At 47.9% G+C, this 12,755-nt stretch overlaps 1 protein-coding gene across 7 annotated transcripts in view; it reads left to right on the top strand.

Moving 5' to 3' along the window:
* Positions 1-12,755, top strand: part of Tox2 (TOX high mobility group box family member 2) — a 127,002-nt gene that overhangs the window by 45,786 nt on the left and 68,461 nt on the right. For 6 of the 7 annotated variants that reach the window (XM_015999305.3, XM_015999314.3, XM_042276748.2 and 3 more), the window contains exon 2: positions 709-774. The exons of the other annotated variant lie outside the window; for it this stretch is intronic. In XM_015999305.3, coding sequence (XP_015854791.1) covers positions 709-774 — 66 coding nt within the window. The remainder of the gene's footprint in view (positions 1-708; positions 775-12,755) is intronic. 7 annotated transcript variants of the gene reach the window in all.

The raw sequence follows: 12,755 nt of genomic DNA, 5'->3' as shown, positions 1-12,755 counted from the left end.
GAACCACCATCCTCTCCCCATTTGGCAGATGAGGGACTTCAGAAGTTGGGACACCAGCGGAAGCTCATGCATCAGTAGCTGCTGACGGGGTTCATGTTTCTTCCCCTGCACCTGTTCCCCCGTGATGGGCAGTTCTTCCCAAATTCAGGAGCGGCAGATTCTCTAACACATGGTGTTTCCTCATCAGTTTCCACCACAGTCCTCACACCTGTGGCCATGTGGCTAAAAGCAGACAGAGGTGGGGACAAAGCCACTTAAGGAAGAAAGATGGAGTGGGTGTCTCTGGGACAGGCTGTCAGTGACTCCAAGGCAATGAACTTCAGATCTCTTCCCTGGCACATGAACTTCTGGCTTTAGCTGTCATTTTGGCCAGAAGAGTCATTTGTATACCTGCAGAGGCGCATAGCTCAGGGCCTGACGAGGCAGCCTGCCGTGTTAATAGACAAAGCCCCAACAGCAGAAGGCACTCACTGCCTGTCTTTGTCCTCTGTGTGATTGACGGTCCTGACTGGGGCCTTCAACGGCCATAGAATAGGACAGGGGCCAGTGGACCTGCTGGAATGGGGCCCTAGGCATCCTGGACTCCCATGCCTGCTTCTGTAGCCCTTACACCGCTGTCTCTCAGCACAATCCCTTACCTCCTCGGGGCACAAGTCCTGTCTCCCTCTAGGGACGTTTTAATGAGAGACACTTTTGTCTTTGTTCTAGTCTGATGGTGACAGTGCCTACGTGGGGATGAGTGACGGAAATCCAGAGCTCCTGCCAACCAGCCAGGTGAGTGCCCCTCCTCCCCGGGGGGTCTGAGCCTTGGGCTGGTGGAGCCAAGCTGCTGCTGGTGTTGAGGTAGGAGAGCTACAGTTGCCAGAGCTGTAGGGCATGGCCTGGTGCGCTCTTCTCCCAGAGTTCAAATTACCCATGGAGTCCTTCTGAGGGACCAAGCAGGACTGCAGTGTTGGCTCTGAATGACGTCCTGGAATACCGTTGGCATACGGTGGGCATCACCGAGACCTTAACACTCCAAGTGTTTTGCCCACATTTCCTGAGTGAGGGGCAGATTTCACAATAGTGATTTTAAGCGTCCCCTGCCCTCTGCCCCTGCCTTCCTCCTACATAACATCTTTAGGGACATCTGGAGTGTGTGTGTGTACACACAGGTGAACAGCTTCTACCCATCACACAGAATCAGTTGTCTGAGGCCACTGAGGAGGCTTGTGGTCATGGCATAAGGGGCAGAGGGCAGGTTTCCTGAAAAGTCCTCCCTGATGATCCAGACCTCTGGAGCCATAGACGGAATCAGATTCTCCACAGAGAATAGAAAGTTAGCGTCTCTCAGCTGTGAGCATCCGCACTACGGACTGTGACCAGGGAGGGGGTCCTTGCTGCTGTCTGTGACAATATGGAGAATGGCATCCTGAGGCAGGAGAGTCTGTAAGATGGCAGCAGCTAGAAATGCTGGATGGAGCTAAGGAGTTTCCCAGCTACTGAGAACCTCAGGGAGCTGGAGGACAAGCCTGGCCCTGCTCCTGATGTCTACCTCTGTCTTGGCAACTGAAGTTGGCTGGCCCCTCAGTCATCGTGATTGGTTCACATTCTATGGCTGGGGAAAACAAAAGCCTGTTAATTCACAGGCATAATGTACCTTACTCTGTGACCGGTCCCATGGGGCCATAAATAAGATGTGAGCCTGTGGTCCACGAAAAGCTCTCCTAATGAAGAACATAACGCAGTTCAAGTGCTACGGAGGCTGATACTGGGGTGCCACACCCCACCCCTTCTCTGGCCTGCCCCATGTGAGCACTGTGTTGCCAAAGCTACGTCTATGTTGCTCTCCCGTGTGCCAGCCTGCAGGAACGGTCAGCGAGAATTCCAAGGCCTGGGGGTGTCACACGGCAATGCCTGGTTGTCCGGAATCAGCTTGAAAATGGGGTCATCCCAGACGATCAGGGCTTACTCTGGACCTCTGAGTCACTCCCAAGTCCCCAAGAGTATGCTGTACTCTGACTTCAAAACCCACCTATCACCTCCTCAGAGAGCTGTTTGTGGACTTGAGTTCCGATCTGGGACCAGGATTGTCCGTCATGACACCAGTTTGTTTTAATTTCCGGCTTTTTGCTACTGTCTGTGGTCATCCACCATATGTGTGTGATGACTTCGCTTTTGTCTGTTTCTGTTCAAGACTGAGACCTCCATGGCAGAAAGATCGAATCCCTTAACTGCTGTGTACTCCATGAGGTTGGGGCTCTCACACAGAAAGTGCTCCAGGGACATTGGTGCAATGTGTGAAGGTGGCCTTTTTAATCTATCTTTTGAATCCCACGTTCCCTAACAGGAGAACAGGATAGTTGAATTTCTCAAGAATTCTTCCAGCTGGGTGGTGCACGCCTTTAATCCCAGCACTCAGGAGGCAGAGCCAGGCAGATCTCTGTGAGTTTGAGGCCAGCCTGGGCTACAGAGGGAGTTCCAGGAAAGGCTCCAAAGCTACACAAAGAAACCCTGTCTCAAAAAACCAAAGGGAAAAAAATTCTTCTAGATCTTTTTGCTGTCTTCAAAGGGTCTGTCTGACTTAAAAGAAGACATTAGGAGCTGGGTATAGTGATGCACACCTGGATTCCCAGTGCTTGGGAGCTTGAGGCAGGAAGAGAGTAAGTCTGAGTCCTGTCTTGGCTACCTGTATATACCTAGTACAGCAATACTCGTCTAATAATAACAATCACAGTAATAACAATAATTAGAATTCTGTAAGATTAAGTCCAGCCAGTTGCTGAAGTCAAATTTAATAGCAGCGACTTTGCAAAGGCAGCCTAGACTTCTCAGAGTATACCATTTTTTTGCTGCAAAACAAGTACTTCACAATCCAGTGGCTAAAACCGCAAATGTGTAGGTAGTCTGTGGTCGTATTGGTTGGCAGCTTGGCTGGGCTCAGCTGAGAGGCTCTTCCGGAGCGGCAGCCATAAGATCTGGAAAAGCCTCCTGCTAGTTGATGTGGCGGTCGCTTCTGCTCCACCAGAGCGCTCATCCCCCAGACAGCTAGTCTGAGGCTGTTCACAAGGTGGGAGCAGGTTTCCCAGAGCAGCAAGTCCAGAAGCTGCCAGACCTCTTGAGGCCTAGGCATGGACCTGGTCTATCATGGCTTCCAGCTCCATCCATTGGCCAAAGCCAGACACAGGGCGAGTGCAGATTTGAGCAGTGGGAAATGGATGCTGGCTCTTGAGCAGAGGAACTGTAAGATACTGGAGACTTTTTGCAGATGGCCGCATGAGAAACAGAGGATATGAAGTTCATACTGGCCTTGCTGATGAATTAACTCAGGCTCTTCTAGGACTCTATGGCTCAGAGGGATTCTACCAGCCTCTGGTCTTTAATGGCAAAAAAGGCCAGGTATTCTCTGTTTTCCCAAGAGTCTGTATTTGAAAACTCTCTCTCTCTCTCTCTCTCTCTCTCTCTCTCTCTCTCTCTCTCTCTCTCTCTCACACACACACACACACACACACACACACACACACACACACACACTCATATATGCAACACACATGCACACACATTCACAGCCATTTCACGGAGTGTTGTCTTATCAACTGCAGGAATTGTACTGTCCCAGTTAGTATAGGACCCATATTAGCACAGAGAAAATGAAGGTCTCAGAGGCCAGAAGATGTTATATTTCTTGTAGGTCCATTTACATCCCAGGTTCACCCAAGCAGCAAGGTTCACTGGGCACCTTATGATTCAAAGGCTTTGGATCGGAGCAGGAAGCAATCTCTAGCAAGCACTAGCTTCTAGGATGTCCTAAGCAGCCGCTTTAGGAGTCAATCTGATAGAGATCAGTTCTCTCCTGGCTGAGAGCAGACTCAGAGCTGCGGGTATCTGTATGTACAGGTTCCATGATCCAGAAAGAAGGGAGTCTACCTTGGAAGGGCAGGAGCTCCCACAGACCTGGACTCACATTCCTAGCTCTTCTATGCCCTGTATGGGCCAGATGTCTTTAGGCAAAGGATGGCAGCTTCCTACTAACAGGAGACGTGACACCCGCCTCTTGGGGTCCTGGGAGAAGTAAATGAGGCAGAATTGAGGGGTCTGTTGGCATTATATCAGAGTCTCTTCAACCGTCTAAGGTGCCCAGGTCCAGCTTCTGTGACTTTTGACTGCTAACTTACCTAGAGAATGGCCTCTGATGAATGGGAGCCAGATCCTGGGAGGAAGTGAGACTGTCAGAAAGCCAAACTCATTTTTTTTTCCCAAAGGATCTTTTGCTCTACAGATCCTCCATGTAGCCCCCACGGAGGATGCATCCTGCCCTCTTTTCTTATTCCAGGAATTCCCTGTTCCTTCCTACAGTGAGTCTCCTCGGAGGAAGTCTCATCTCAAGCTTATCACTGGTGTAAAACACCAGTGTTCAGAGAAACCATTGATGACTTATTTCTATTGTTTTATTCCCATAAATAATGTTCTAGTTACACAAGATGAGCATCTGGTCACCTTCGTGTCCACACAAACACTGCTTCCTCTATGGGAATCCCCTAGACATTTTCCCCAACAAACGTCTGTCCCCCCCAGGTACCGCAAATATTAGTGTCTCACAACACCTTCCTGGCTGTGGGGAGTTTTCCAATTTTATGGCTGTAAATAAGATTTATATGAAACTTCTCAGAATTTTTCTTAAGAATGTGTGTGTGTGTATGTGTGTGTGTGTGACAGAGACAGAGACAGATGGAGACAGAGATAGAGAGACAGAGACACAGAGAGAGAGAGAGATGGGAAGGAGGAAGGGGGAAATGGATTGAGATGGATGACATGAGGTTTGCCAATCTCCCAGTAGCATGAGTGGACACAGGGAGACCCAAGGGAGGGTCTGGTTTAGGCAGGTGAAGGATCCTAGACTATAGTAGAGACAGAAAAGATGGGGGACAAGCAGATGAGCTGAGATGTGATTTTGGAAATCAAGCTAGCAGATTTTGAGGATGACAGATGTAGAGAAAGAAGGGAGGAGGAGAGACATGGGACCGCTCTGTCATCACTTCCAGCTCCATCCACTGGTCAAAGGCTCCAGCAAGGCTCGCCGTCTTCTGCCTTGGGGAAGAGCAGACTTGATGGGATCAGAGTTGGACATTTGACATTTGAGAGGCTCATTTAAATGGAGACCTCCAAGTAGTCTGTGTCTGGAGCCATCACATAAACTGTGAATTCTCAGCCCATGGATCAAAGCCCTGGGGGGTAAATGAAACTTATGAAAAGCAAGATAAATAGGGAGAGCAGATTACTGAATGATGACCCCGTCCCTTTTTAAAAATGGAGTCTTTCTGTGTCCTTCCATGGAGCCTTAAAAGCCACAGGCAGAGTATTTCAAGGAGGAAGGGAGGGTTAGAGAAAGATGGTGTCCGATCCACAGCCCATTTCCTGTCCAGAATGATAAAATTAAAACCAGGCATAGCAGCACAGAACTCTGGAGGTAGAGGCAAGAGGATCACAAGTTCAAGGTCACCTTCAGCCACATAGAAAGTTCAAGGTCAGCCTAGGCTACACAAAACTGTCTCAAAAATTTAAAGGCAAATTTTAAATCAATTAAAGATTTAAATGGATTGAGAGAAATTGTAAGTAAACCAATAAAACCACCTGGAATGTGTTTTACTGTTTGGAGCAAGAAGACAAGCTTCAGAAGTAAAAGATTTAAAAACTAGGACCACAAACTAACACAAAATGACTTTTGTAATACAAGAACACCAGAGTTAAGGTGCAGGTGGGGAATTGGGCAAGAATACTTGCAGCTCACAACATAGATGAAGGACCAGCTTCCTTAATATATTAAGACTTGGGCTGGAGAGATGGCTCAGAGGTTAAGAACACTGACTGCTCTTCCAGAGGTCCTGAGTTCAATTCCCAGCAACCACATGGTGGCTCACAACCACCATTTGTAATTAAGTCTAGTGCCCTCTTCTGGCCTGCAGGCATACATGCAGGCAGAACACTGTATACATAATAAATAAATAAATCTTTAAAAAATATATATATAAAGATATATATAAAGACTTACAAGAAACCAATTCAAAACCTCAGTGGAGAGAAGGGAAGGAGATCCGAGCCAGGAGTTTACCGAAAGGAAACGCAGAAAGGAAACATTAAAGTTATCATTTTCACCTATCAGGCTGACAACAAATCTCCAAGCTTGATGGATGACACATTCCCTCAGAGTTCTTCAGGAAAACATTTTACACATTGTTGCAGGGCGTATACACCAGTCCTTGTGGCTGTGTATTGGAAGCCTCCTTCCAGTAGGGGGCAGTGTAGGATGCCCAGAAGGGGAAACAGGAAGAAACTCTATCTTGAATTTTGGCCTCATTCAGTTCCTTTTGCCTATATTGTTGTCTTGCTGAGCCTCGGTTTCCCCATTAATAATCAGGAAAAGGTGTTGAGTTTGCACCTCCCCCAACACACACTCAAATGGACCGGAGAAATGGCCCAGCAGTTATGAGGACTTGTTGCTCTTGCAGAAGACCGCTGGTTCAAGTCCCAGCACCCACAGGGTGGCTCACAATCATCTGTAACTCCAGTTCCAGGCTCTGATGTCCTTGCCTTCTTATGACAAGGGCAGCAAGCATGCACGAAGTTTAAAGACATGAATAAAGGCAAAATATTTACACACACAAAATCATTTTTAAAAACTTGGTGGTGATAATATTTAACATTTGCTATGCACTTCCCTGGGCTTAGACATTGGAGTCAAAGACCTCCTTTACTCCACACGCAACCTTTGTTCCTTAGGCACAGTTCTCCTCCATCTAACAGGTGAGTAAGAGCCTAGGTGGTTGAGGTTTCATGAAGCAAAAACCATTTCCCGGTAAAGGCATGGATAAACAGGAGACCCTCCCACCCAGGCTTGAAAGCCGGGCTCTCCACTTAGTCACTCTGGCTTCCAAGTCTGTGTACACTGTAAAGGGCAAAGATGACATGGCTTTTATTGCTTTAATTAAAGCTGGGGTGAAGACTTGCAATTCAGATTCAAATAAAATTGTGTTTCGCCTGCTGTGGTGCAGAGAAGGCTATGGCAGCGATTACGCCCGAGATTACAAACAATCAAAGAGAAAAGGCCTTCTGCAACCATTTCCTGTGGAAGCCGCAAACATCACACTTTAAAAATAATTACGGCTATGTTATTGGAACATGATTCATGAATTCTGAATAAATATGAGGGGCTTGGAAGGAAAAGGCTTCCAGACTATAGATTTGCTTCGGATCTGATGAAATTTAATGTCATTTCCCAGCTGGAGAGTAAAATGCAGGGAAGGAATAAAGCCCCACCCTATGTATGGGGAGAAAATGGAGTGTATGTCACGGGGAGCTGATGTGCACACATCTTTCTGAAGCACAGGCTCAGAAAAATGCGCGACTCTCTGGGACTCGTTGGAGAAAACTGCTGAGAGGGGGCTGCTACTCTCCCGTCTTAATTTTGCATTCCGATGGCTAAAAATACATTTGTTTTAAAGCTCGAGGTCCCTGCCTGTGAGATATTTGGGTAGAAGACATCAGAGGATGGGCTTAGGGCAGGAACTTGTGCTGTATTCACCGTGACTCCCCATCATAAAGATATTTCTCACACGCTGCAGTCAGTGTTTACAGTCTATGGCTTATTTCCTTCCAACTATTATGAGCGAAATTGAACCCAGGCAACATTGGCTCTTTCAAAATGTGATGGAAACATGGAGGATGGGGGGAGTGTGGGGTTAGGGAGGGGGACTAGGGAGGGGCTGGCAGTGGGTTGGAAATGTAATTTCAAGGGTTTTCATAAAAATGGAGCCCTCCTCTTCTCCCAGCCCATCTCAAAATTACCATTCCCTTGAGGGCCTAGCTTTTTCCTGGGGGAGAGTCAAAGAGGCCCTGGTTTGACACATCTGTTCATTGATGTGTGTGAGCTTACCCCATGAGCAAGAAAAACATGGCTGCATGTAGGGACCACCTAGAATAGCATTGGGCTCTTAGCTTCTGAGGGGTCAGGAGCCTGAGTCTGGCCTCCATGTGGCTTCTCTCACTCTGTTCCTTAGGGCAGGTCATTAGCCCTCTCTGGGCCCTAATCTTCAACATCTGGGATTGGGCACTGATAGACATCCCTGAGGAACCTTCCAGGTTATCTCTCATCACCTGGAGATTTTCCTCCTCTACCACTTGCCCAGAAATGCTCAGGAGGGACAATGTCTGTCCACAAGGCTAGTGAGTGTCCTTCTCTACTTGACCAAATCAGAAGGACCTGGAGATGAGGTCAGTCACTTTGAGACTATTGTCAATCAACTGAGCTCAGCTCCAATAAGGACATTTTGTTGGTGAGATGGGCTTATCATGGCACCAATATGAAAACTGTGGTTTTGGATAAATTAACCAGCTTTCCCAAGACACTACTGCATCTTTGGAAGTCCCTCAGAGGGGTGTGGGAAGAGTCAATAAGATGCGTTGATACCCAGAGAGTATATTCCAGCATCTGGCATACGGCAAGCAGTGATCAGTAGACAGTGTTAGTAAAGGTTCCTGTGCCTGTGGACGGAAAACTGAGGCTGCACCTGCCTCTGCCCCAAATGTGGCCAGCTCAGGAGTGAGATGCAGCATCAGAAAGATGAGCCAAGGGAATCTAGTCAGCTCGACTAGTCAGTGAAAATCAGATTAGGGGAGGCACTGAAATTAGAAGGATTCTAGTGAAACTATCATGCTTTCAAATGTGCCAAGAAAGTCCCTAGGAAAATCACAAAACTAGTGAGAGATCTCTTCTAGTCCCTTGGAGAGAAGCAGTCTTTCCCCATCCAGCAACCCCTGCCATGTGAGTGCCTGGTCTGCCTAGGTCTCTGGCTCACAAGTCACAAGGGCTCTTGATAGCTGTTCTGCCTTTCCCACACTCTGAATGGGAAGAAAGGTCCAGGAGTGAACTTGTGCCTCAGCTGGCCTGGCTTGTCATTCCTGCCCCCCCCCGCCCCCCCCCCCCCCCCCCGCCCTGGCGATTCCTCAGGAAGGTGGAGTCTGATGTGCAGTCTAGCCCTTGCTCCCCGTGGCTTCCCTGCTCTGCCCTTGTGATAGTGACCAGATTCCTGACCTCCCTTAGTCTCTCGTTCCACCTCTATAAAATGAGAGTGTCGATACCCAGCTTTTAGAGGAGTTAAGAGACCCACAAAGCAATGCGGGGTAACAGACTGGCGTGTGCTGGTCTGAGCCCTCTCCTTGGAAAAGCTGACTTGCCATTTAGAAGCGAGATGCAGTGGAGGAGGTAGGAGAAAGTTTGTTCTGTTTTCTACGGATGTTTTTGCCAGGACTGGGGCACAGCGACGATGAAGAGGTTGAAACTTATGTTTGGGGTAAACAGAAGCTTGGCTCAGAGACCCTCAAGCCAGGATAGTGCCTCAGGCTGCAGAAACACATCTCTTTGATTCATGTCAGAGTCTATGCTTAGAAACACCTAGGGGCATCTGGATTGATGAAGAGGTGGCTCATAGGACTGGAGAATTGGGGACCTAGGGAGCTAGGGAAATGGGGTGTGGGTCCTACAGAGGAGGTTAGACCAGGCTGGGAAGGATGGGGGGTGCCCCCTAAACAGGGAAGGGTGAAGCAGGAAGCCTGTGAAGTGGGTCTACTTTGCGCCATGAGATGGGTTTGTCCCATAAGAAAATATACCATGAAGTACCTGGAGAGGCTCAGGGGGTTTAGACTTGATTCTGTGTTACTCTCAACTCTCCACAGTGTGGAGACCAAGGTAGGCTGTGGCTAGTGGTTACATTTGTGTCACGAGTGATCACTGAGTAGTTTTATCTTGCTGACACCCCCATTAAGCAGCTACTGGAGGGGGCAATAGAGGTGTAGCCAGGAAAGGAGGAGGGGCCATTTTAAGGTTGATGAAATATTGCTCCCCAAACGGAGAAAGAACAGAAAGCACCGTATTAACAGGAATCTGGAGGACCTGGCATGCTTATCCAGTGCTGTATCAATTGGTCCAACCACTTTAGAAAACCACTTCTCCGTATCAGCAGCTGAGCCTATAGCCTCGTGGCCAGCAAGCAGTTCGGCTGTGCATCCATAAAGTCACCAAAAGATGCATCAAGAATGTCCACAGCAGCATTTTTAAATAAATACACAAAGTTGGTTAGACTTAGTGGCATAGGCCTGAAATCCCAGCTACTTAAGTGGCTGAGGCAGGAGGATTGAAAGTTCAAGGCCAGCCTGGGCAATTTAAAGAGGAGATGGAGCTGGTCTGAGCAGGACAAAGGTATCGTTGTGAGTGGCTGCCACTCAGGAAGTGGGAGAAGCAAGGAACAGTGAGCAAGTTGCTTTGTGCCATGAAGTGACTCTTCCAAAATGCCCTCCAAGAAAATGTAACTGAAGGTCCTGTCCTCTCAAAACCAGAAGTTAAGAAAGGGCGGAGGGATACTGCATAGAGACAGAGAACAGACTCATCTAGCACGCAGGAGACCCTGGGCTCAGTCCTAAGCAATGCAAAGAAACAAAAATTAAAAGCACAAAGCTGGCAACAATCCAAATATCTATCAAGGGTAGACTGGATGAAAGACTGGGGATTAGTCTTGCCCGGGGCATACTATACAGCAACGACAATGAATGACTATGGTAATATGCAATAATTCGGATGATTCACAAACACACTGAGCAAAAGGAGCCAGGCTGCAAAACAGATCATCCTGTCTGATGCCATTGACACAGATCACATGAACTTATCCAGGGTGATAGAAAGGTGAACTCTGGTTCCCCTGAGAGCAGCGGTTCTCAGCCTTCCTAATGCTGCCACCCTTTAATATGGTTCCTCGTGTTGTGGTGACCCTAAGCATAAAATTATTCTGTTGCTACTTCATAACTGTGATTTTGTTACTGTAATGAATAGTAATGTAAAAATGTTTGGATATAAAGGTTTGCCAAAGGGGTTGAAACCCACAGGTTGAGAACTCCTGCCTTTGAGGTCAGGACAGAGGGGCTTTGAAGGTCTGAGGCAGGGGTGGCTAGGAGGTTTTCTTTCTTTCCTTGAGCTGGTTGTACATATACATGCGCTCTGTGAAGTTTTCTTGAGCTGTTTGCTGGTGATTGATTCACTTTTCTGTTGGTCTCCTGCATGTCAATAAAAAGGAAATACACAGCTGTGCGGTGGTGGCTCACGCCTTTAATCCCAGCACTTGGGAGGCAGAGGCAGGTGGATCTTTGTGAGTTCGAGGCCAGCCTGGTCTACAGAGCGAGATCCAGGAAAGGCGCAAAGCTACACAGAGAAACCTTGTCTCGAAAAACCAAAAAAAAAAAAAAAAAAAAAAAGGAAATACACAATCAAAACATTTATTTGTACAGGTGTCTCTTTGAGATGGGGGGCATTGATATGATTTTGCTAGATCATATGTTAGTAAATACACCAAACTACATTTTCTTGATTAGCAAGTGAAACATGGGGTAGCATTCTTCTTGGGTTCTCCTGAGAGCCTCTCTTTCAATCACTTATCTTTTGGATGCTCCCATGGTCCTGTCCACGAGGATGCCAGTGATGGCTGGTGGTAAAGAAGACATCGCTGTGTTGTCCTGTCACGGGTCTTTGTTCAAGGTCTTTGCCTTTGCCGTGTGTGTGTGTGTGTGTGTGTGTGTGTGTGTGTGTGTGTGTGTGTGTGTGCATGTGCGCACGCGGGCGCTCACACGCACACACATGCTATGTATTTATACTTACCTGTGTGTGAGAGGGGCATGTGAGTGTCACAGTGCATTTGTGGAGATCAGAGGACATCTCTCAGTTGTCTTTCCTCGTCCTTTCACCTTGTGTGAGACAGACAGGGTCTCTGCCACTGTGTAAACCAGGCTCACCGGCCTTCAAGCCTCTGCAGTTTCTGCTTCCCGTCTCCCTAAGAGCTCTTGCTGGAATGACAGATAGACATATGTGCATTCACATGGGGTCTAGGGATCCAAACCCAAATTGTCAGGCTTATGTGGCAGGAGCTTTTACCCATAGGACCATTTCCACAGCTTTGGCTGCCTGATCTGGTTTTCCACACCTGGTCACACATCCCTGGGATTAGGCACAGAATCAGCTTGTGATGTACTTTTTTGGGGACACATTCCTATGGAATGTCCACAGAGGGAGTCACACACTGCTTTCCTACCGTCAGGTGTCAATGAAGTCCACTTTGCAATCATGGTCAACTGAAAGAAAGGAACATGTGGATTTAAGACAAGGTAAAGCTGTTTGTGGTAGGAAATGAAGGATTCGGTGTAGCTCTCTTCGGTAGCGCCCACCTCGTGGCCACACCACCATGGTGCTTCAGGGTCCTTATCAAGAGGTGTGGAAAGAGATGCTTCGAAGAGAGAGTGCCCTTCAAGACGAGTTTCATTCAGGTGTCTCTGTGTGTAAAGCATGGCCATGACTGGGAAGGGAAAGACCAGGCTTGGTCATTTATGTCTTGGACAGTATGTTCCCAGCAGGAGCCAGGCTGGACTCCCCTTGTACAGTTTACTTAACTCCCTGGGAGGGAAAATTTCCTTTAGCCACTGACAGACTATGAGGTCGGACCTGGCTCCAGCAATGGCTTACCCCAGGGAATCAGACACATGGGCTTCCCCAGACCTGCTTGGCAGTGAGGGCTGTGGCTTGTCTATCTTCATGAACAGAGTTTTAGGGAGTGTTCAGATCACAGATGTCTCTAAGTTTGTCACGCGCGCATGTGATGGGAATTGGTGATGATATGATACTATAGACCTGGGAGATCTGGCTGATAGGATATTTGAAATTGTCTGTGGAAGTTTCTCCAGGC

This window comes from Peromyscus maniculatus, chromosome 4, assembly GCF_049852395.1.
Source record: "Peromyscus maniculatus bairdii isolate BWxNUB_F1_BW_parent chromosome 4, HU_Pman_BW_mat_3.1, whole genome shotgun sequence".
Classification (NCBI taxonomy): domain Eukaryota; kingdom Metazoa; phylum Chordata; class Mammalia; order Rodentia; family Cricetidae; genus Peromyscus; species Peromyscus maniculatus.
This window is presented reverse-complemented; position numbering and strand designations above follow the sequence as displayed.